General features: G+C 49.5%; 2 protein-coding genes across 11 annotated transcripts; one reads left to right on the forward strand and one right to left on the reverse strand.

The window, feature by feature from the left end:
* Positions 1 to 381: 381 nt before the first annotated feature.
* Positions 382 to 17,575, forward strand: ADCY4 (adenylate cyclase 4). Of its 9 annotated transcripts, none has more exons than XM_081293547.1 (25): positions 382 to 670; positions 792 to 978; positions 2,252 to 2,449; positions 2,555 to 2,716; positions 3,304 to 3,453; positions 3,875 to 4,023; positions 4,101 to 4,212; positions 5,357 to 5,484; positions 5,628 to 5,786; positions 6,025 to 6,520; positions 9,669 to 9,712; positions 9,848 to 9,934; positions 10,151 to 10,220; positions 10,534 to 10,631; positions 11,985 to 12,069; positions 12,173 to 12,310; positions 12,888 to 12,998; positions 13,220 to 13,404; positions 13,619 to 13,703; positions 14,155 to 14,313; positions 15,829 to 15,975; positions 16,274 to 16,381; positions 16,499 to 16,613; positions 17,168 to 17,292; positions 17,380 to 17,575. In XM_081293547.1, exons 2-25 carry the CDS (start codon positions 817 to 819, stop codon positions 17,548 to 17,550), a joined length of 3,444 nt encoding a protein of 1,147 aa, XP_081149673.1. In that variant the 5' UTR covers positions 382 to 670; positions 792 to 816; the 3' UTR covers positions 17,551 to 17,575. The 9 variants fall into 9 exon arrangements, with proteins under 9 accessions (XP_081149673.1, XP_081149674.1, XP_081149672.1 ...); XM_081293548.1 differs by having other exon boundaries at positions 382 to 598; XM_081293549.1 differs by having other exon boundaries at positions 384 to 978; positions 6,025 to 6,157; positions 6,347 to 6,520; positions 12,810 to 12,998.
* Positions 17,576 to 17,854: 279 nt separating this feature from the next.
* On the reverse strand, positions 17,855 to 21,125 carry LTB4R (leukotriene B4 receptor). 2 transcript variants are annotated; one of them, XR_014021799.1, is made up of 2 exons: positions 18,977 to 20,619; positions 17,855 to 18,883 (listed from the first exon to the last, which is right to left on the reverse strand). XR_014021799.1 is itself a non-coding variant. In XM_081292979.1 (2 exons), the coding sequence occupies exon 2, from the start codon at positions 20,399 to 20,401 to the stop codon at positions 19,346 to 19,348; it is 1,056 nt and encodes a 351-aa protein (XP_081149105.1). In that variant the 5' UTR covers positions 20,402 to 20,410; positions 21,010 to 21,125; the 3' UTR covers positions 17,855 to 19,345. The 2 variants fall into 2 exon arrangements, 1 of the variants encoding a protein (XP_081149105.1); XM_081292979.1 differs by adding an exon at positions 21,010 to 21,125 and having other exon boundaries at positions 17,855 to 20,410.
* Positions 21,126 to 23,651: the final 2,526 nt, after the last annotated feature.

Genomic DNA, 23,651 nt, shown 5'->3' on the forward strand with positions numbered 1-23,651 from the left:
GTATGGACAATTCAGATTCTGCCACAACTGCTGCTAGAGAGGCCGGGAGTGGAGAGGAGTGTGTGTCCCTATTCTGACTTAGATTCCAGCCCCCAACTGGCCCACCAGGACTCACACTCTTCCTTATATTCTTGCCAGGCTTCACTCTAGCCCTCCTTCGGTCTCCCCACATCCAAATGTTCAGTTCCCATTTTGGCACATCCCATCAGGCAGACCCCACAGTCTCTCCCACTGTCCATATTCCCCTTTCTTGAGCGGACCGAGGACTGAAGGCGATAGTTCGAGAACACAATCCGACTGGGGGAGGAAGCCAGGGGAGTCGGCTCCGGCACGGGAAGGGGCCGGGCTGTCCTGTCGGGGAAGTGGGAGGGGGCCGTGGCGCCGAGAGGGAAGCGCCTGTCGCCCCAGGCTCTGAGCCACTAGTGTAGCACTGAGCCTGACTCCACAACCAGCTTCCCAGCTGCGGGAGTGTGGCGCGCAGTGAGTTGGGGGAAAGTGGGAACCCAAAGCCTTGCAGCGTCAACTCCAAGTCCTGTCTCCCCGGTGATGAAACTTTGCTAAGGCACCTCCACAGCCTGAGTTTGCGGGAGAGACTGGGGTGAGCAGGGAGTCCGGTCACCGCCAGCTGGGAGCCAGTTGGGAGCGGGCTGGGAGGCTGCAGGGAGCGCCTGTAAGCAGACCGGGATTGCCTCAAGTTTGGGGGCGCAGAGGGAAGGGCCTTGGGACAGGTGAGAAAGACACCGTGGAGCCTGTTGGGCTCTGAAAGTAATCCAGCGTCCGGTCCACCCCAGGCCTGGGGCTCGGGACAGGGCTACCATGGCGCGCCTCTTCAGCCCCCGGCCACCCCCCAGCGAAGAAGACCTCTTCTATGAGACCTACTACAGCCTGAGCCAGCAGTACCCGCTGCTACTACTGCTGCTGCTGATCGTCCTCTGCACGCTAGTGGCGCTGCTCCTCGTCGCCTGGGCCAGCGGCAGGGTGAGATGGGCCTCTGGTTCTGGGGCATGCTCCAGAGCCGCGACTCTGCTGCAGCCCAGAGAAGGGTAGCTGCCTAGTTGACATTTTGGGAGTTGGGATTTGTCGGATCTTCTTTTTCAATGTTCTCTTTGCTGGGAGCGGGAAAAGAAGCATTGAGCCTTGTTATGAACTGTGGTGACCCTGGGCAAGTCTCAGAGACTTCCTGGGCAGTCTCTGAGTCTGCCCAGGAAGGTTAACTGAGTCCTGGATATTTCCCATTTCACTCTAACAGACCTTATAAGTTTTTGTGGTCTGCTGATTCTAGAACAATCCAATACCAGATTTTCCAGTTTTCCAGAGGGGAAATTCTACTCAAGCTGCTGGAGGAAATAAGTTTCTGGTTTTCTCTCCCACATTGGGAATGTGGGATAGACTCCCAGAAGGCACCTTCCATCCCGCTTTCATTTAGTCCCCAAAGAAACCCATTTTTAGTTTTTCCTTTGAGGAAGAAGAGGTCTTCAATTGCATTTCTGGTAATATACGGCTCCAGGGTTTCTTTTCACTCCTTGGAGAAAAGGTAGGGAAGTCACTGGGTGCGGCCAATTCACCCGAGTCCACCCCCAAAGTCCGGAAAGAGGTGGGGACAAAGGGCGGGGACCGAGGGGACTACGCGTCAGGGCAGGGGCAGGGGCAGGTGGCGAGATCTTAGTCCTCCGCCGCTAGGGAGGTGCCGGACCAAGGCGGAGCCCAGGCGCCCCCTGCTGTTTCCCGCCAACCCCAGGCTTCCAACCTCTGACTCCTGGGGCAGGGATTCTCCCGAGCAAATCATCCAAATCATCTGATTTGGAGACTTTCTTTCCTAAGTGCTATCTTGTGAGTTAAGATTGGTCACTTATTTCCAGAGGCCAGGAGGGTGCTACAATTCCCGTTTGAAAGATAGAAAACTGAGGCGTGGAAAGATCATAGATTGACAAACAGCCAGCCTGGCGTTGAAGCCTGTTCTGGGTAGATGTTGCAGGCTTGCAGCATCATGAAAACAAAATAATAGGTCGAACGATATGAAATTACCGATCCCTGTCGATAAAAACAGCAGGACATAGACAATTTCTTAGAGTTCAACCTAATATGAATGGCAAGCAGAGGGGTCATGCTTCTTTTGTACTTAGGTTTGAGGTGCCCTTTCAGAACTGCCGTGAGGGGTTATCTATTTTTCCTCTATCTAGTCGTCCCTCCTCACCTTTGGTGAGCTTCCCAAGCTTTTTTTTATCTTGCCTAATGCACTCTTTCCCCACAGGAGCTGACCTCAGACCTGAGCTTCCTGACCACAGTGCTATGCGCTTTGGGTGGCTTCTCCCTGCTGCTGGGCCTAGCTTCCCGGGAGCAGCGACTCCAGCGCTGGACTCGACCCCTGTCAGGCCTTGTGTGGGCTGCGCTGCTGGCTCTAGGACACGGCTTTCTATTCACTGGAGGCATAGTGAGCGCCTGGGACCAGGTGAGAGGGATGGCAGGCAAGGGATGGAGGACCACCTTAGCCTGGACCTGGCCCCAGGCCTTGTAAAGCATAAGTAGGCCTTTTGCTACTCCCACCCTGCTCCAGGTGTCCTTTTTCCTCTTCATTATCTTCACGGTGTATGCCATGCTGCCCTTGGGCATGAGGGATGCTGCTGCTGCAGGTCTCACCTCTTCTCTCTTGCACCTGCTGGTCATGGGGCTGTACCTTGGGCGGCAGCAGGATTCCCAGCCTTCACTGCTGCCACAGGTAAGAACACAAGTAGCCCAGGCAGTGCCAAGGGCCAGCTCTGCTGCATTTGCTGAGCTATGACTGCGGTAGGGTGCAACACTGAGTGCAAGATACAAACACAAATCCCCACAGATACAAATACAGATCCCCTTGGTGGAGCTGATAAACCAGTGCAGATACCTACTGATACCAGAAGAGGGCTCCCGACCCAAAGGGAAAGACCTCATGGCTCTTAAGAGAGCCAGATATGGAGATACAGATGATGGAACCATCACAGAGAATGTAAATCAGGACTTGAGTAGTTCTGTGCAGCTACAGTGGGCAGAGGATGAGGATGGTGGGATGGTATTCCATATATGCAGAAATTTCTAGACCTAAGAGCCCATAATGGACCAACAGTCAAGAATCTACAGCAGGGAAGATGAATGACCCTAGGGATGCTTAGGTCACTAACTATAGAGCCCAGACGGTCTTGGAGACCAATTCCAACTACAGACTCCCCCAACTTCACCTGGGCACACACCTGTAATCCCAGCAACTTGAGAGGCTGAAACATGAGGATCGAAAGTTTAAAGCCTCCCTCTGAGGGTACTCATCACCTACAGCTGGCAGCAAACGCAGTGTTCTTCCTGTGTGGCAATGTGGTGGGAGCATACCACAAGGCACTGATGGAGAGAGCATTGCGTGCCACATTCCGGGAGGCACTCAGTTCCCTGTATTCTCGCCAGAGGTTGGACACGGAGAAAAAGCATCAGGTCAGCTGGGCCTAGAAAGAGGGTTGGGACCAGTGCTCAGAGAAAAGAGTTATTTAGATTACACAAGTGGGTTTCTTCACAAGCTAAGTGACTCATTTGATCTTCTATGGCATTTTCTCCTTTGTATAAAATGTGGCTATTGCCTATCTTGGAAGATTGTTGCTAAACTCAAACAAGCTGAAACTTAAGATGGTTATGAAGTGAAGAATTCTAATCGAGGTGTTAGTACTGAGAGTTCAGTCCCTAAAGGTGATTAGTCAGGATGGGGTGCTGGAGCATGGCTGGCCTTGTGCCCTGGCGGGCCTCTGGGGGAGCATCCTAGTGGAAGTGGAGCATTCTGCGGGCTTCTGGGAGACTTGGGGGCTGGGGCTCCTGGTTTTAGGGTATAGAATGGTTGGTGCTCAAAAATGACCTCCTCTAGGAACACCTTCTCTTATCCATCCTACCTGCCTACTTGGCCCGAGAGATGAAGGCAGAGATCATGGCACGGCTGCAGGCTGTACAGGGGTCACGACCAGAGAGCACGAACAATTTCCACAGCCTCTATGTCAAGAGGCACCAGGGAGTCAGGTATGAGGAAGGATGGCTGAAGGGGAGAGCCTGTGGGCTGAGACCCTGACCCCACTGATGTGGTCTATCCTGTGCAGTGTACTGTATGCTGACATCGTGGGCTTCACACGGCTGGCTAGCGAGTGCTCCCCTAAGGAACTGGTGCTCATGCTCAACGAACTCTTTGGCAAATTCGACCAGATTGCCAAGGTCAGAGAGGGCCTCCTTCCCCACTCAGAGATCCTCAAGTACCCCATCCTGGGGAGCCCCTTCCAAGGATAGCTTTTGTCTTCTAAGATCCCAGTCCTACCTCAGAGCCCCAGATACTCCCGTGGAATTAGGAGACTCTCTCAGATATTCCTAGTCTGAAGCTACTCACCATACACCTCAAATCTGAAGAGACTTTTCAACCTCTCTCCAGATGTCCCAACCATAATGCCCCCAAGTATGCTTAAAGCTCCAGCATAGGTATCTCTACACTTTATGTTCCAAATCCCAAATGCCAGTAATCCAAGATTCTCAGGGGGATGAGGCAGAAGGATGGCAAGTTTGAGGCCAGCCTAGACAACTAAGAAAGACCCTGTGTCAAAAATTTTAAATATAGCTAGGTGCAGTGGCACAAGCCTGTAATCCCAGCAACTTGAGAGGCTGAAACATGAGGGTCACAAGTTTAAAGCCAGTCTCAGCAATTTAGTGAGGCCCCGAGCAACTTAGCAAGATCTTGTCTCAGAATTTAAAATAAAAGAAAATAAAGGGCTGGGGATGTTGCTCCGTGGTTAAGCACCACCCAATTCAATCCCTGGTACCAAAAAAAAAAAAAAAAAAAAAAAAAAAACTCAAGTAAACCTTAAAAAGGGCTGGGAATGTGCACCCCTTGTTTCATTCTAAGTACTGGATGAGGGCATGTATTTCTAAAAATTTTTTTTAAAAAATCTAGAGAGATTTTCAGGTCCTCCAAGTTGAGAGAAGTTGGAGGGGGAAGAGAAATTTCTGTCCTCTGCAACCTCAGCAGCACTTACTCAAACCCCAGGATTCAATCTATGTTATTGCACCCCTTCAAGCCCTTCCATACTGAAACTGCTTCCATCCAAATCTAGTTATACCCTACACACACCAAACTAGGGAGAACCAGAGACACTCCAGAATTTGGGAATTCTTTCTTAAAAAAACATCCACAGGGGACACTTTAATTAGCCCCATATCAAATTAAGGGAGTCCCTAGATCTGACCTTGATATTCAGAACCTCAAAGACTCTCAGGAATACCACATTCGCTCTCCACTTTTCTCAACTCCCTCCGACCCCTCTGACCTCTAATCAGGTTCCTCTATACACTCCCCTCACCACATTACCAGGAACATGAATGCATGCGGATCAAGATCCTGGGAGACTGTTACTACTGTGTCTCTGGGCTGCCCCACTCGCTGCCAGACCATGCCATCAACTGCGTGCGCATGGGACTGGACATGTGTCGGGCCATCAGGTTAGCATGGGCAAGTGGGCAGGAGGGATACGGAGGGATGGATGTGGGAAGGGACAGTCAGGGTGGTGGAGTTCTCCTTAAAAGGAATGTGGAATGGACAAGGCTAAAGGCAGGACTCAGACTGTACCACACACTCTGCTCAGGAAGCTGCGGGCAGCCACTGGTGTGGACATCAACATGCGTGTAGGTGTGCACTCAGGCAGTGTGCTCTGCGGAGTCATCGGGCTGCAGAAGTGGCAGTACGATGTCTGGTCCCATGACGTCACGCTGGCCAACCACATGGAAGCTGGTGGTGTACCAGGGTGAGACCTGAGGCCCCAGGCAACCACGCAAGAGATTGCCCACATGCTGCCACCCTTTTCATAGTTCCGTAAGATGAACACAACCCCATGTGGAGCTCATGGAGATCCTGGGGCATGGGGGGGGGCACCCATTGTAACACAGGGCCTTTCTTGAAGTCGCTCTTGCAGGAATGATCTTTGAAAGAAATGGAAGGTTTGGAGGCCCTCCTTGATGACTCCTACTACCCTCTCTTTCCAGACGAGTGCACATCACAGGGGCTACCCTGGCCCTGCTGGCAGGGGCTTACGCTGTGGAGGATGCAGCTGTGGAATCCCGGGACCCATACCTTAGGGAGCTAGGAGAGCCTACATACCTGGTCATTGATCCTCGGGTAAAAGACCAGGAACCCCATGGACTACACCATACTAACCACCTACAGGCAATAGGCCTGATCTCTTCTTCTATGTCAGGGGTTGAGTTCCTGGGTACTAGTGGAGGGCAGGGACAAAAGCCTCTAAGGGGACTGGGGAGAAAAGGGGAAATGTCTGTGATCTTTATTCTCAGTCTTCCTGTGCCCCAGGCCGAGGAGGAGGATGAGAAGGGAACTGCAGGAGGCTTACTGTCCTCTCTGGAAGGCCACAAGATGCGCCCATCACTACTGATGACCCGCTACCTGGAGTCCTGGGGTGCGGCCAAGCCTTTCGCCCACCTGAGCCACGTAGACAGTCCTGTGTCCACCTCTACCCCTCTCCCGGTATGTGCACCTCCATTATAAGCCCCAGCACAACAACCCCCATTGTCCTCAAGTCCCACTCCTAGCATCCCTCACCACTGGACCAGTGAGTCACTTGAAGATTGTGATATCCCAAGGTCATGAACTGTCTGGTAGCCCCAGCCATTGGTCCAGCCTGTCCTTGCACTTCCTTTTGTGGAAAGAGCAAAGACCACTGCCCTCGAGCTCACCTCAGAGAAGATGCGACATGTGCATTGTTCCTCAACCTCCCCTTGCCTTGACACCACAAAGGAAGTATACACTCTGCTTCCTCCTGTCTCACTCCAGTGCTGCACACCCATCACAGCAGGAGATGTCACTGCTTAATGCAATTCCTACAACTACACGCTCTCTTCTTTAAAAAAAAAAATTTTAGTTGTAGATGAATATAATATCTTTATTTTTATGTATTTATTTTTATGTGGTGCTGAGGATCAAACCCAGGGCCTCATGCCTGCAAGGCAAGCGCTCTACCACTGAGCTACAAACCCCACCCCTCTTCTTTAACTCCCACTAGAAATGGGGAGATGGGGTCAAATTAGTTGTTGCCCCAATTCCCCAGAATTTATGCATGGATAAAATGAGTGGAATTGAAAATCATACATGGCCTTGAAGCAGGAAGTCACCATGAACAGGAAGGGTAGTAGGGAAGGAGAGGTAGTCACCCACCCCTTGTCTAGGTGGAGCTAGGGTAGGGCCAATCACTGCCAGATTCCTTATGTAGCACCTGGAGGTAACTAGTGATCCATATATGGGTAGAGGAGCCTGCGTCTATCCTGCAGGCTGGCTCTTGAGGTTGATGCTCCATGATGAGCTGTCAAAACCCCCTCATACAGGGACTCTGGTCATGTTCCTAAAGGCATGTGCCAGGGTAAAGTCCCTGTCCTCTCAGCCTGCTGTCTCTCATCTTTCTTGGACTTCCCCATATCTGTTCAGCATTCCCATCAACTTTCCACAGATCTCCCTGGAATCTTCCCTGTTGGATAGACGTGGTTGCATTTATAGGATGTCTTCAGAGTACTTTTTCTTTTTTCCATTCTTCCTCCTCTCCCATCCAGCAGGAAAGAAGACCAAAGATCAATGAACACTGGGAAGTCAGGGAGCATTGGCAGCAGTGGTTCAGGAGAGGACTAATTCTTAGTCTTAGCATGGGGAAAGGGAAAGGTCAATGATTAAACTGGCAAAAGGCAGAGGAAGGAAGAATTCAAAGCCCCACTGACTATTTCAGGATGAAATCTCCAGGGTAGGAGTAGAGTTGTGTGCGGGGTTTACCACAAGCCCAGTACCACAAGATGACCTTGGGTGTAATTCCTGTGGTAGGAATGCCCACCAGAACCTACGATAGACCTCCTGTACACTCTGGTGTGCAGACTGGAATATATCAGAGTGGAGGAACAGTCACCCCTCTATCTCCTAAGGCAGGACCTTGCTAGCCCAGGAATTCCACTTCTCAGTCCCTGAAGTTCCAGGAACTCCATCAAATGTTAGAAATCCTGCCAGGCACTGTGGCAAATGCCTGTAATCCCAGAAGCTAAGGAAGCTGAGGCAGGAGTTTGAGGCCAGCCTGGGAACTCAATGAGACCCTGTCTCAAAATAAAAGATAAAAAGGGATGGGGATGTAGCTCAGCGGTAGAGCCTTTCTGGGTTCAAACTCCAGTACTTCCCTGCCCACCCCACACACACACAAAGAAGTTCTGAGAGTCACCATCAGCCTACTTTTAAACAAGGTAAAAATTGGTTGAGTGTGGGCAGTATTTGTATTTACCATTCATCTTTGTATTCCCTCCAATTTGTGTGTGCCGGGGGGGGGGGGGGCGGGGGGGGGGGCGGCAGGGGCAAAGAACTGGGAGCACTGAGGATGGAGCCAGGGCCTATGCATGCTAAGCAAGCACTCTACCACTGAGCTATACCCGAAGGCCCCCTTTATATTAAATTTTTTTTAGTTATTGTTGGACCTTTATTTCATTTATTTACTTATATGTGATGCTGAGAATCGAACCCAGTGCCTCACACATGCTAGGCAAGTGCTCTACCACTGAGCCACAACCCCAGCCCACCCCTCCATATTTTTGAGCACCTATTGTGGCAGGTACTAGGCTAATTCTTCTTCTTCTTCTTCTTTTTATTTATTTTTTGTGTGTGTGTGCTGGGGATTGAACCCAGGGACTTGTGCATACAAGGCAAGCACTCTACCAACTTAGCTATAGCCCCAACCCTAGGCTAATTCTTGAGAAGATTAAAATAAATGTTTTCCCTGCCATTAAATAACTTACAGATATTGGAGGATAGGTAGGTAGTTTGAAAAAAAAAAGGTGCATATATCAATGCCTAGATGGGTCCATACAATATCCCCTTTCCCAACCCCTCGTTCCATATACTGTGTTTTGGTTTAGGGGAAGATGTAACCCTGTGACCTTACTTCCTTCACATGAACCAAGGAAACAGGAAGGAATGAGGAATGGTCACTATACTGCTTGACTGGACTGTGGCCCACTGTACTTCATACTCTCCTTGAGCAGTTGCTTTGCATGCTCATTTTCCTATTTCTTCATACCCTGCATTCCTTTCATTGAAGAAGAGAATATCTATAATCAGGTTGATTTCCTTTCCTCTTCTCTTTACTTCTTCATTCCTTGTTATCCACCCCCACCACTTCTCAGCTCAGCCTGGCTAATCTCACAAAAGGTCAGAGTCACAATATTCTGAATTGTCACTTCAGTTTAAATTAACAAAGTTTTTTTTCCCTCTTTTGGCATCCAATGGTGATGGGAAAGTCTCTGCCTTTGAATTTATGCAGTCTTTAGGAAAGGGAAACACAGAATCAACAGCCCATTATGAATATAGAAGACAAAGGGTTGCTGGAGTTAAAAGTTATGGAAACTATGAGGAAATGAAGAGTATAAGACCCTGGGGGTCTCTAGTCAAGAGGAAACTTTAAAGAATAAATGGTTTGAACTGTTCCTTTAGGGAAGAAGGGATTTGGTGGGGAAGAGAGAAAAATCAGTAGAAACAGATGAAAAAGCGAGATCAAATGTCCAAGGTCAAGGACATGCACAGAGCATACAGTACAGTTTGTGATCTCCCTCACTGTGGAGGTGACACTCACTGCTCCCTCATGTTCTCCCAACAGGAGAAGGGCCTGGCTTCTTTCAGCCCCCAGTGGAGCCTGGACCGGTAAGGAGACCTGAACCTTTTTGACAATGGAGTTGACTGGGTGACCTATCTCCATTCTCCTGGTAGGGGGGCTGCAGTTTTTGCTCAGATACTTTGAGAATCTCCATGGTGATAGACTTGTTTGTCACTATGCAGGAGCCGGACCCTCCGGGGACTAGATGATGAGCTGGACACTGGAGATGCCAAGTTCTTCCAGGTCATCGAACAGCTCAACTCACAGAAGTATGGAAAGCAAAGATGACTGGGTGGGCTGCAGGCCCCAAAGTCATATGGTGGAAGAGGGATGATGTTCCCCTGAGGGCCTGGAGGGAAGTGAGGAATTGTCCTAGAGGGAAGACCCACCTGACCACCTCCTCCTGCTCTCTCCTTTGCCCTGCCCTCCCCTGCCCTGTCTGGTCTTCTCTGGTGCTTACTGCCCTCTGCCCTACCTCCCACCAGACAGTGGAAACAGTCAAAGGACTTCAACCTGCTGACACTGTACTTCCGAGATAAGGAGATGGAGAAACAGGTAGGCTGGGGAGAGGGGCACCAAAGGATTTCCCATCTTTATTTCCTTGGTCCTTCCAGAAGGGTCAGGCCTTGTATGTCCCCTCCCCTCCCCAGGTCTGCTAAGTCTTTGACTCTGGGGTGGGGATGAGGGCTTTTGCCTTTCTCATAAAGGACAAATTATCCAGTAGATTGGATGATTATTGGGTGGGAGTAGGAGGTATGGGCACAGTTCCTTTAAGAACTGGTAGGGGCTACATGGAACTGAACTGGAGGGAGAGCTATGAGGCTAGTGGTAGGCAACTATCAATGCCCACCTGCCTGTTCCCTTGCAGTACCGGCTATCTGCCCTTCCTGCTTTCAAATACTATGTAGCCTGCACCTTCCTGGTTTTCCTGTCCAACTTCATCATCCAAATGCTGGTGACAAACAGGTGAGAGCACCAGTCAAGGGAGGTCCTGGCTGTCATACACTGACTGATTGCCTTGCCCTTCCTGACCCCTGACCCACATATTCTTCCTTCACCCCTTCCCTTCAGCTTCAGGCACTTACTAAGGAAACGTGTTCTGGAGAACCAGGGACAACCACAGCCCTCATCTAAATATTATGTACCCAAGCACTTTCACCTGCTCACCTCTTTGAGGGCTAACACCATTCCCATGAGAGCAGTTGTATTCTCATTGAGAAGCCCAAATCTCATAGTAAATGAATAAGTTTAGAAAGCTCACCCTCATAGGGGCTGGGGATATAGCTCAGTTGGTAGAGTGCTTGCCTTGTATGTACAAGGTCCTGTGTTCAATCCTCAGCGCGCGCACACACACACACACACACACACACACACACACACACACACGGGACGCCCTTGTTCCTAGTCCATTGCTATGAGGGGTATAAGTCTTGTTCAAAACTCGCCAGAGCTGGAAGCAATGGTACACATTTTTAATCCCAGCCATTTAGGAAGCTGAGGAAACAGAATTGCAAATTCAAGGTCAGCCTGGGCAACTTAGTGAGAAACTGTCTCAAATAAATTTTTTTTTTGTAGTTGTAGATGGACAGAATGACTTTATTTTATTTGTTTATTTTTATGTGGTGCTGAGGGTCGAACCCAGTGCCTCACACATGCAGGCAAGTGCTCTATCACTGAGCCACAGCCCCAGTCCCTCAAAGTAAAAATTTTTTTAAAGAGCTCAGGATGGGGGCTGGGGTTGTGGCTCAGCGGTATAGCACTCACCTAGCACGTGCAAGGCCCTGGATTCTATCCTCAGCATCACATAAAAAAATAAACAAAATAAAGGTATTGTGTCCAACTACAACTAAAAAATAATTTAAAAGGGGGGGGCTCAGGATGTCACTAAATGGTAAAGTACTTGCCTAGTATGTTCAAGGCCCTGCGTTTAATCCCTAGCACTCACACTGCCCATATGTGCATGAGCATACACACACACACACACACACACACACACACACACACACTCAGCCAGGTTAAAGAGCTTTGGCCCAGAAATTGGACTGATACAGTCTCAGCCACTCTTGTGAGCACCTCCCTTCAGTGTTGTCCCCACCCTATTGGTTCCTGTTCCACCTAAACCCTGTCCTAGACCCTTCAGCTTTCTCAAAATACCAGAACATAATGTTCTTTATCAGCCTGGACCACTTTAACTAAACTAGATCCCCAGGAGCACCTCTAACCCACCTCCCCCTGCCACCTCCCAACTGGCTGCCAAGCACCCACACAGCACAGAGAGCCTATTCTGGCACTTCAAAGCCTCCCTTGGTTTTCCCATAGGCCCCCAGCTCTGGCCATCACCTACAGCATCACCTTCCTCCTCTTCCTTCTCCTCCTCTTCATCTGCTTCTCAGAGTACTTGACGGTAAGGTGGATGGGGGTGGTAGGGGCAAGCTGAGCCAAGACATGACCTGGCTTGAAGAATGTAACCCAGCCCAGTGGTTAAGACACCTGTGCTCCCTCCACAGAGGTGTGTCCAGAAAGGTCCCAAGATGCTGCATTGGCTACCTGCACTGTCTAACCTGGTAGCCACACGGCCTGGACTGCGAATAGCCCTGGGCACTGCCACCATCCTGCTGGTCTTTACCATGGCCATCACTAGCCTGGTGAGGGCAAAGGAGGCCCTATTCACCTCCATCAGTGACTGAAAAGGGATCCCTAGCTCTGGGAGGGCAGCTGAATTTAGGCCAAAAGAAAATGTTGTAAAAATATAAATGAAAAAATTATAGACTCCCACAACCTATCATCTGAGCATTATTGTTATTAATAACACATTGACATCTTTCCTATCTTTTTCCTATGTGGGCAGATACTTATTACTTTATTTAGTAGGCTGATTTTTACGGAACTTACAATAGTTCCTAGAATTCTATCTGTGAAATGCACCAGGAAATTATCCCCCAGCCAAGATACAGAAAAGGAAGCTAAGGCTCAGAGAGGTTAAACAACTGGGAAGAGCTGAAAAGGTGCATCCATGGCAGACTAGTACTCAAGATACCCTCCTACACTCCCTTCCCTCAGTGAGGACCCAGGCTGAGGCTTGCTCACCAACCAGAAATAACAGAATCTGCCTTTTGTGGGAGTCTGGCCCTAACTCATCCCTAGGTTGGCCAAAACTCAGCTAAAGCCACCATTGTGCCCAAGGAGCTGCCTGCCCCCTCATCTTCTCATCTCCTTCTGCAGTTCTTCTTACCAGCATCATCAGACTGCCCTTTTCGGGGCCTCAATGTATCCTCCATGGCTTTCAACCTCTCCTGGGAACTGCCCGGTTCCCTGCCTCTCATCAGCGTCCCAGTGAGTATTCTGCACAGCCCTGCACCTCCCTCCCCAGAGCCTTCCTCAGTAACCCCACCTCTAGAGTTGAGGCACACTCCTTACTATGGATTGGAACTGTGTCTGTGTGGATGACATTCCTGGCCCCCTGATAGAACCTGGGCCCTAGAAAGAATAGAACTGGAACCCTTAGGTGTCCTATGGGACACGCCCACTCCTGATCACCTTGCCTGGTCCCACAGTACTCCATGCACTGCTGTGTGCTGGGTTTCCTCTCCTGCTCCCTCTTTCTGCACATGAGCTTTGAACTGAAGCTGCTGCTGCTCCTGCTGTGGCTGGCAGCCTCCTGCTCCCTCTTCCTGCACTCCCACGCCTGGCTGTCTGACTGCCTCATCGCTCGTCTTTATCTAGGCCACATGGACTCCAGGTATGCATGGCCACTGGACAGAGGTTTTCAGGACCTCAGGGAAGGGGGTCAGAGAGGACACAGCAGAGCTGTCCTGGCCTCACTAACCTGAACCACTCACAGGGCAAAGGAGGAGGGGGGCTGAGGGGTTACATGGACAAGGGAAGAAGGGACAGGGAGGTGGCCATCAGGAAGGGGCAAAGCAAGGGACAGCCCTGATCTGTGGCCTCCTCAGGCCTGGAGTGCTGAAGGAACCCAAACTGATGGGAGCTATTTCCTTCTTCATCTTCTTCTTCACCCTCCTTGTCCTGGCTCGGCAGGTAAGTCCTCAGCTCAGCCCTCTAGAGTCTGCCTGTGAATGGTGAATCTGGAGTCCCCATATTGGTGACTTTTCTCTCTCATCTCCAGGGTTAAGCCCAAGGGATGTGCTCTTTGGAAGCTTCTAAGTGAACCTTCCTGTTCCCTTTCTTGCTTTTTCACTTCCCAAGGGGAGTGCCCTCAAGTTCTCTGGTCCCTATTTCCCCCATGCCCAAATCTGGGAAAGGCCATGCTTTATTTAGTTGGCTGATTAAATCTGCTGCCAGTTCCACATACCCTAGTTTGAATCTAGTTTCCAGAATACTCTCTCCAAGGAGAGTTGCCCCTTTAGCCTTATCTCTAAGCTGGGGGTAGGGATGTTTCTAGGCATTGTGGAGTGGGGACATGAACACTCAGGAACTGAGGCTTCCCCTGCACTGTGGCTCTTCATGGTCCCCTGCTGACCCTCCCTAGAATGAGTATTACTGCCGCCTGGACTTCCTGTGGAAGAAAAAGCTGAGGAAGGAGCAGGAAGAGACAGAGACAATGGAGAACCTGACCCGGCTGCTCTTGGAGAATGTGCTCCCTGCACACGTGGCCCCCCAGTTCATTGGTCAGAACCGGCGCAATGAGGTAATTCCTTATCTCTGGCTCCTAAGCCCCAGATGCTATAGGGAGTATGTTTGGATGAAAGCCTGGGCCCTTGTCCCATCCTCTCCGGACTCCCCCACAGTGGGTCAGACATTCATCAAGCCCTGTCCCTGTCAGGCAGGTGCCTCCATTTTCACAAGATTTTGAACTCTGTCTTTGGTGAGGACAGAATTTCTGCATTTCAAGTTCTTACTTGGGAGCGTGTCTTTTCCAACTCATTACCACTCCATATGTTTCTTAAGTTTAGTCACGTGTTGATGATAGTTGTCTGGAGGATGTAATTCATCCATCTCTCTAGACTTAGTTTCTAATATGGTAGCCATTAGCTGTATATGGCCCTTCTAATTTAAATTTAGATTAATTAAAATTAAAAATTCAGTTCCTCAGTTACATTAGCTACATGTCAGGTACTCTATAGCCACATACGATTAGTGCCCATCATATTGGACAGCACATGATGGCAGAAATTCCTATTGGATGCTGCTGCTCTAGATACTCAGAAATCTTGCTACCATCAGACCATTGGAAAGTTATTGAATTTTGCACTTTTTTGTGCCACCATCACCTGACCCTCTTTACTGTGGAAATGTTCTTGTCATATACTGGAGGAAGTTAAAAGAAACACTTCAAGAGCTATTTCACAGACTTATGTCCCTACCACCTATTCTCTGATCTCAAAATCAGAAGTAGTTCTACTTCTGGTTTCTTCTCTTGTGGACACAGGAAATTTTGTAACTGGTTCTGTTTCTTTCTTCACATTGGCTGTTAGAAAACTCAGAACTGGAATCTAGGATTAACAAGGACTTCATGGCACCCATTTTGTGAACTAATATCAGACCTGCTTCCATCTTTATCATTTTACTCTAATTTTCCCTTTTTCTCATACTCACTGTTGATGCTTTATTTTGTGTTCCAAACTTTGGCTATTTTTGTAAGCTGATTTATCTGACTTAACATCTTTTTTTTTTAAAGAGAGAGTGAGAGAGGAGAGAGAGAGAGAGAGAGAGAGAGAGAGAGAGAGAGAGAGAGAGAGAGAGAGAATTTTTTTTAATATTTATTTTTTAGTTTTCAGCGGACACAACATCTTTGTTTGTATGTGGTGCAGAGGATCGAACCCGGGCCGCACGCATGCCAGGCGAGCGCGCTACCGCTTGAGCCACATCCCCAGCCCTGACTTAACATCTTTTAGCAATAATTTAGCAATAATTCCCACTGACATGATCCCGAGTCTAAGAGTGAGTCCCTTCATATATATAGCTATGAGGTTATCCTGACCCCAAATCTCTTGTCTTTCCTGGAATCACAACAACACCAAATCTTTGATTCCTGAGTCATATCCCTAGGGTAACCTGGCCCTACTCCTTTCCCTCCTTCTCAGTGCTTCTTAAATAGAGGGACAAGGAGTGTGGCTTCAGTAAGGAGGACCCCGTACAGACCCAGAAAGGGAAAGCACATGACATACACCCCTCCCTCACCTCAGCCTCCTGCCCCCTCCAGGACCTCTACCACCAGTCCTATGAGTGTGTTTGTGTGCTCTTCGCCTCAGTCCCGGACTTCAAGGAGTTTTACTCGGAATCCAACATCAACCACGAGGGGCTAGAGTGTCTGCGGCTACTCAATGAAATAATTGCTGATTTTGATGAGGTGACAACTCCAAAGGCCCCCCAGGACCTGTGTCCTGGATTCCGGAATTTCCACTAGTACCTCCTTCTACTTTACTTTCTGGCCAATTCTATCCACCACTCACAGTACCCCCTCTCTTCCTCTGATACCACATATCTACTCCCTCCAGCAAATTGCTGACTATCAACTCTCTTCTTCCTACCACCATCCCCTATTCTACAGCCTGGTCCTTTAGCCTCCAAAGGCCTGAGGCTGTGCTTCTGGGAGAGGGGAGGGTGAAAGCAAGAGAGACTAGAGACAAGGCCTCCTCTCTGTACAGCTGCTCTCCAAGCCCAAGTTCAGTGGGGTAGAGAAGATCAAAACCATTGGCAGCACCTACATGGCAGCCACAGGCTTAAATGCCACCTCTGGACAAGAGGCCCAACAGGTATAATAATCCTTCCTTACCTACCAACCTTCCTTTGGGCTCTCACTGGTGGTCCCATGAGTGGGACTTATTCCTGTGCCCTCATTGGCCCATCCTGGTGGGCGGGCCCATTGCCAGGATGCTGAGCGAAGCTGCAGCCACCTTGGCACCATGGTGGAATTTGCAGTGGCCCTGGGGTCCAAGCTGGACGTTATCAACAAGCATTCATTCAACAACTTCCGCCTGCGTGTGGGTGAGAGCCCCCCCCTTGTTGGGGTAGTGTGGTATCTCCTTACCTTCCCAAGCTCTCCCCACTCCAAGTGCTTTGTTCACTGCACTGCACCCCATCCCTGGACCCCCTCGCCAGACTCACTCCTATGAATGAAGCATAAAGCTGCTGGGCCAGGAGCTAAAAGGCATGCCCCCCCCTTTCCCTCAGACCCAATCCTCCAGCCCCAGAGACCCCTCCTCTCCTTTAAGTCCCCCCAGGTCCTTCCTCCTTCCCAGTTCCTTTAGCTTCCTCTTCCCTTTTCCCTCTTCAAAGTTCCCCCCATCAAACTGGGCACAGTGGTGCATGCCTGTAATCCCAGTGACTGAGGCTGGAGGCTGAGGCAGGAGGATCACAAGTTCAAAGCCAGCCTCAGCAATGGCAAGGCACTAAGCAACTCAGTGAGACCCTGTCTCTAAATAAAATACAAAAAAAGGGCTGGGGATGTGGCCCAGTGGTCAAGTGCCCCTGAGTTCAATCTCTGGTACCAAAAAACAGTTCCTCCCATCAGGGTTCCTCTTTACCATTTTCCTTCTCAGGACTGAACCATGGACCAGTAGTAGCAGGAGTGATTGGGGCTCAGAAGCCACAATATGACATCTGGGGCAACACAGTGAATGTGGCCAGCCGCATGGAGACTACAGGAGTCCTTGGCAAAATCCAAGTAAGTAAACCACATTGGAGGCATGTGGGGAGGGGGATAAGGATAGGCATGCCCCATACTCCCTCACACCGCCCCCTCCAATTGCAGGTGACTGAGGAGACAGCCCAGGCTCTGCAATCCCTGGGCTATACATGCTACAGCAGGGGTGTTATCAAGGTCAAAGGCAAAGGGCAGCTCTGCACCTACTTCCTAAACACAGACTTGACACGATCTGGACCCCCTTCAGCCACCTGGGCTGAGACCTCTCATCCCTTCTAAGATCCTCAATAAAAAGACTCTGGAAGGCTGGGGTTGTGGCTCAATGGTAGAGTATTTGTCTAGCATGTGTGAGACACTGGGTACAATTCTCAGTACCACATAAAAATAAATAAAATAAAAGTCCATTGACAACTAAAAAAGATATTAAAAAAAAAAAGACTCTAGGATGTCTAATGCCAATTGATGTCAGAAGTTGTGGATGTAGCTGAGAATCACCCCTCAGTTTCTTTTTAGGTTAAACTGAGTATGTATACATGTGTGTGCACAGGTACCTAAGCAAGTGGGAAGGGAGTGATTGTTTTCACTAGCTCAGGAGAGGACTCTCTTGGCCGGCCTGCCTACATACTAACCTGATTCCAATATTTTGTATACCTTGAAAACTTAAAGAATTTTAGGCACATAATTCAAAACAAAGATATGTCCTTTCCTGCCCCTACTCACAAACACTGGAAAGAATTTCCAGGAAAATGACATTGAACTTTTATTCATTCAATATAAATGCAGAATGGGCAAGAGGCCTACAAAATAATCTATTAGGTTCCTTCCAGTCTCAGCTGCTATTTTCAAATTGTCCCACCATGCTTTCTTGTAAAGACCTGTAGACAATTTAGGGGTTCTCCTGTACTCAGGGCCATTGGATGCCTGCCTTGCTTGCTTCTGCATCTTTCTATGCAAATGCTGATATAAAACATGTGACTTAGGTCAATGCTTCATTCTCGCCTGCTCATATTTTGAAGTCCACAGGAGATATCTTAATACTCTGCATTTGTTACAGATGTTGCGCATGGACTTTTGGTTTTCCTATTCTCTCTCTCTCTCTCTCTCTCTCTCTCTAATGGACTCACATTGGTTCTTTGTTTGTTTGTTTGCTTGTTTTGTCTTGTTTTTTATGGGGAGGATCCACAGAACACAGCACTGCTGCTGCTGCTGTCATCATCCTAAAATGTCATCAGAACAAAGCTGGGCCAAAGGTGCTCCAAGACAACAGTCACCCCTATGAAGTACTAGCTCATCCCTCTCACTTAGGGGAGTCTTTGTTTCCTGTGGGTGACCATAGCCTCAGAGGGCCCTCAGGCTCACTCTGTACCAGGGTATATTGTGGGGCTGGTAGATGCTGAGGTGCAGAATTCTAGGAGACAAGATGTAATGACTTTCATCTCAAATGAGAACTCCTTGGGAAATGGAGGAAAGGAAGGCAATGCCCTAGACCATCTGCTGAGAGGATAAAGATTCCTAGCAGGAAGCTGGACACTTAACAAGGACACTTACCAGGGTGTCAGGGAAGATGTTTCACAGCAGCACATTATCTCAGAAGGTTCCCTGAGTCATAAGCCTGCAATGAGAAGCCTACATGGGTGGTCTTTTTTGACAGTCTCCTTCAGTAGTCTGTGAACGCTGTTCAAAGTGGGATCTGCAGATCACCTACCTCAGAATCTCCTTTTGTTCTCTTTCCAAAACTGGAAATCACGGGGAACTAAAGAATGTGACTCTCATCGGTTGAGAGGAATCTCACCATGGTGCCTGTGAGCACTCCTACACCCCATAACACACGTGCCCCCACTCACAGGGTTAACGATTTCAGACTTGAGTTTTAATTGTGAAGCTTCCTGCAGGAATCTGGCCAGAGAATGCTCTCTCATTGTGCCCTGACTTGCCCCACCCCACCCTCTTCTTTCCGCCCCACCCGGTCTCCCGCGCAGATTCTTCTCCCCGGGTACAGAACTGGGTCAGGCAAGCGTGGGATTCTCCGAGGAGGAAAGCGAGCTTCCTTCCACCAGATCTCATATAGTTAGCTTCATTGGAGAGGCTCAGAGGAGTTCGTGATGCTCTCGGCGGGTGCAGGCTCCGGAGGGAGAATGGCTCCCTTTACAGTCTGGACCATGGTGCCGCCGCGGCGTGTGCTGGACACCTCAGAGCCGGTGCCCTCCAGCAACTTGGCGACAAAGCCCAAGCCGGCCGAGCGCAGCAGGCCGCCGCCGGCGCACGCGTACAGCACCGGGTTCACGCTGCTGCTCAGGAAGGCCAGTGCGATGAGCACGTGGCGGGCCAGCTGCAGCCGCTCCCCGACGGGATCCGACCTAGCGTGCAGACCCGCTAATGCGCGGAATGCCTCCGCCAGGTTCACCACGTGGTAGGGCAGCCAGAAAGCGGCGAAGGCCAAGATGATGAGTGCCACCAAGCGGCCCGTGCGGCGGGTGCGACGGAAGCGCCGCGCCCGCAGCCTGCGCCCGATGTCGGAGTAGCTGGCCACCACGGCCAGAAAGGGCAGCAGGAAGCCGGTGAAGGCCTCGAAGAGTAGATGAAATGCCCTGTGCCTTTCGTTGGGGTACTTCGGGAAGCACACCAGGCTCCTGTTGTTCAATCCCAAACTCACCGTGCGGTATGCAAGAACTGGCGTGGCCAGCAAAAAGGACACCACCCAGATAGCTGCCAGCAACGGCCGGACAATCTCTTTGGTGCGCAGCTTCTGGGACATAAAGGGACGGGCCACTGCCAGTGACCGGTCCAGACTCATGACTGTAATAAACAACACACTAGCATACATGCTGACTCCACAGATATAGTGGCACAGGCGGCAGCCGGCCAATTTGAAACTCCAGGTGCCATGAGCCAGGAAGTGCAGGAAAAAGGGAGCAGTGAGCAATACGGCCAAGTCGGCCAAGGCCAGGTTCAACACCAGCAAGGCAGTGACAGAGCGTTTGTGCATCCTTTTCAAGATGCTCCACACCACAAAGCTATTGCCAGGAAGCCCCACAGCCAGTGCAATTGACAGTAAGATGATAGCCAACAGAGATATGAACATGACACCTTGTGAGGAGGATGCAGCAGGAGATGTAGTGTTCGTGGCCATCACAATGACCTGGAAGTGAGGGTGGACACTCATAAGGGTAGGAAGCCAAAGGTTTCCTGACTCCCTGACACACTTAGCCTGAAAATGCTGATCTGTCTTCAAGTTCAGCATCATCAGAGGCACCTCTAAAACTGCCCCATCACCACCAACTGACCTGACTTTAGGGGATCCGGTTGAGTAGAAAAACTAGTTTCCTAACTGGGCCACGGGGCCCCTTCCTGTTCACAGACCCAATTACAAAATAAACAGCCATCCCCAGTAACAACATTTTCATATCTTTTCAGGCTCCTTTCCTGAAGCCCAGAATCAAACTGGGAGATTTTCCTCACCAGTGCTGTACCTTTTGAAAGCACCCTTGTCCCCTGCCTGAACCTTAGCCCCTCAGTCCCTTTGACTTCTTCCAATCACCTTCCCACTCTGACCCCAGAGACTTCCAGGGGTTCACCAGAAATAACAGGGATGGGGATGGAGTTCGTGGGTAGGCTTTGAGGTCAAATCCTCCCAACTCCGTTTACACTGGTTGGGCTTTCTTTAGAGATTCCTTTGCACGTTCTCTCATGGCTGTAGCTGGTCCCCCACACCACCTTCCCAGTTTCTAGGATACTTACTTATAAGCTTTGCCAAACAGCTGAAAGCTGATGCCAATCCCAGAGCCAGGGCAAGGTGGTATAGCTTAATCTGGATCTGTCCCAGTGTCGGAGGTGTGGGCCTTGGTATGAGTGCTATCAGCTAAGTCAACCAGAGAGGAAGTACCACAGAACGAGGGAGGGGGAAGACACATCTTCCTGAGGGTGGGGCTGAAACCCCCACCCCCTCCCTTAACTGGGAGGAAGGGGGATAGTCTTTGTGCTCCAGGGCAGCCCAGCTAGAAGGAGGACTCCTGAGGGGTGGGATGCAATGAAAAAGAACTCAGGAAAGGGCATTAGAAGAGGAAATAGGGGTGCCAGTATGAGTTGGCTGGGGTGTGGTCTAAAGATGCAGGTCTAGACTGGAAAATTGAGCAAAGTTATGAATTATAGGAGGAGGGAAGAAGGCAGGAGAGGGGAAACAGGCTCAGACTGAAAGGCTAAAATGCCAATATCCAAATTTTTTCCTTAAATTTTGCATATATTTCACAGTTACAATGTAGATCTTTAGATAAATGAGATGTGTAGGTTGAAAATGTAAGAGATTTGGGGTCTGGATGTGAGTTAGGTAACATTGTGATTTAAAGAGAGCATGTTGGTAAACCAAAGAGGGCAGCATCCTGTTCTTGGCTTCAGTTGGAGCCATGATCCTGCTTGTGGGAAAAGACCCCTCTCCCAGCACCTACCATCCCTCCCTTCATTTAAGGGGATTGGTTCCATTCTATGTTAACCAGTTCTCCATTCTCTGTTGTAGAAACCAGTCTAAGTGGTCTTCTTGGTATCATACAGGATGCAAATTTCTTCCCCTTCCCCCAACCACTTGCCTTGTGCTTGCCCATGTGGCTACCCTGCCAAGTTTAGATTTTTAAGAATAAGGGGCTGGGCAAGGAGACCAACATCACTTCTTTCCTGTATTCCCACAGACTTAGGTGGTCCAGTTCCACTTGTGAAAAGTAGAGGCTGAACCCTGGGCTGAACATGAGAAGCAGAAGCAAGGGCACAGTGACAAGAAATGCCTCACACCAGCCCTCCCAAGAGAGAAATCAAGGAATATGAAAAGAGAGAGTCCCTTCTTTTTCCTGAATGGAAGGATGCCTTTTCTCCTTGAAATCTCCTGTAGAACATAAAAATTAAGAATACCTTCCTGCTTCTGTTTCAACCCTGTCACTTCTCAAGAAAGTTGCAAGGTCCCTGATACCTCACAGTGCTCCTACTTGCTCTGCTTTGAGAAAAGCCAGAGCAAGTCGACCCAATAACTGTCAGGCAAAGGATATGATGAAAAGAAATGGGCTGAAACCACAGCAAGAACTGAAGGAAGGGCTGGGGCTGGGGCTGAGTGGTACAGCGCTTGCCTAGCATGTGTGAGGCACTGGGTTCAATCCTCAGAATTGCATAAATGAATGAAATAAAGGTATTGTGTTCATTTACAACTAAAACAATTTAAAAAAAAAAAACTGAAAGCAGAGTTGAGGAAGGGCTCTCTGACCAAGCTGGGTGAGAGAGATGGGGAACATGTAACAGGAAGTTAGGGAACCTCTTTCTGCCCTAGAACACCAGGACCGGAAGAAGCCTGTGTTTGGAAAAAGAAGCTCTTGGCTCAGAGCTCCAGGGTCAACAAGAAGCCCTTCAGACAGAAACTGGGCTGTCTTTGCCTCCCTTCTCAAGCTACTCCCCACCCCCATCTTCCTTGAAGGTCTTTCTTCTCCCATCAAGGACTAGGCACTCTGAGCACAATCCCTGTCACCCTAGTTCATTCCAACCTTAGTTTTGGTGACCCTGGCATGACCCTGAGGACTGGATTTCTTTTGCTGTCTTGACATCTGCCTGGAAGATGTGAAGATTTACTAAAGCAGGGCCTTGCTTAATGGCCAGAGTAACCACTCATGTGACCAACCATTTCAGTTTGTTAGGGGGATAACAGGACTGGGATAAGGGATTTACAGTGCTAACCTGAGAAAGTTCTGGACCAACTGGGATGAATTGGTCACCTGTGTGCTTGTGGATGGTCCCTGAAAACAAATCCAATGCTACACCCCCAAATTAAAAGTGTGAAGATCCAAACAGTTTTTAGATCCAGAAATAGAAAGATTCCAAAAGATAGGGCTAAGAAATATTGAAGGAGGGATTAGGAATAGCTAGCAGTCTTGGGAGAAGATAAAACTTAACAGAGAGAGGAGTGAGGAGGGGAAGGAGAAGAGAGGAAAAGAGAGGAGAGGGGAGGGGAGGGGAGGGGAGGGGAGGGAAATCCTTCCTCCCTGAAAAATTCTTCCTGTTTTCCAATATTCCTGTCATTCCCCATAATCCCTTAACTTCCAAACAACCCCTGGTGAAGCAAGAACAGGCTCCTGAGCTTTTTTTTTTTTTTTAAAGAGAGAGAGAGAGAGAGAGGAGAGAGAGTGAGAGAGAGAGAAAGAATTTTTAATATTTATTTTTTAGTTCTCGGCGGACACAACATCTTTGTTGGTATGTGGTGCTGAGGATCAAACCCGGGCCGCACGCATGCGAGGCGAGCGCGCTACCGCTTGAGCCACATCCCCAGCCCCCCTGAGCTCTTTTTCAAGTTAAGTTGCTTTGGGGGTGGTGTTAGATGGTCAGAGAGGGACGTAAATCTCAGATTTCCAGGC

The sequence above is a fragment of the Spermophilus citellus genome (genome assembly GCF_964194105.1).
Source record: "Spermophilus citellus genome assembly, chromosome: 4".
Taxonomy (NCBI): domain Eukaryota; kingdom Metazoa; phylum Chordata; class Mammalia; order Rodentia; family Sciuridae; genus Spermophilus; species Spermophilus citellus.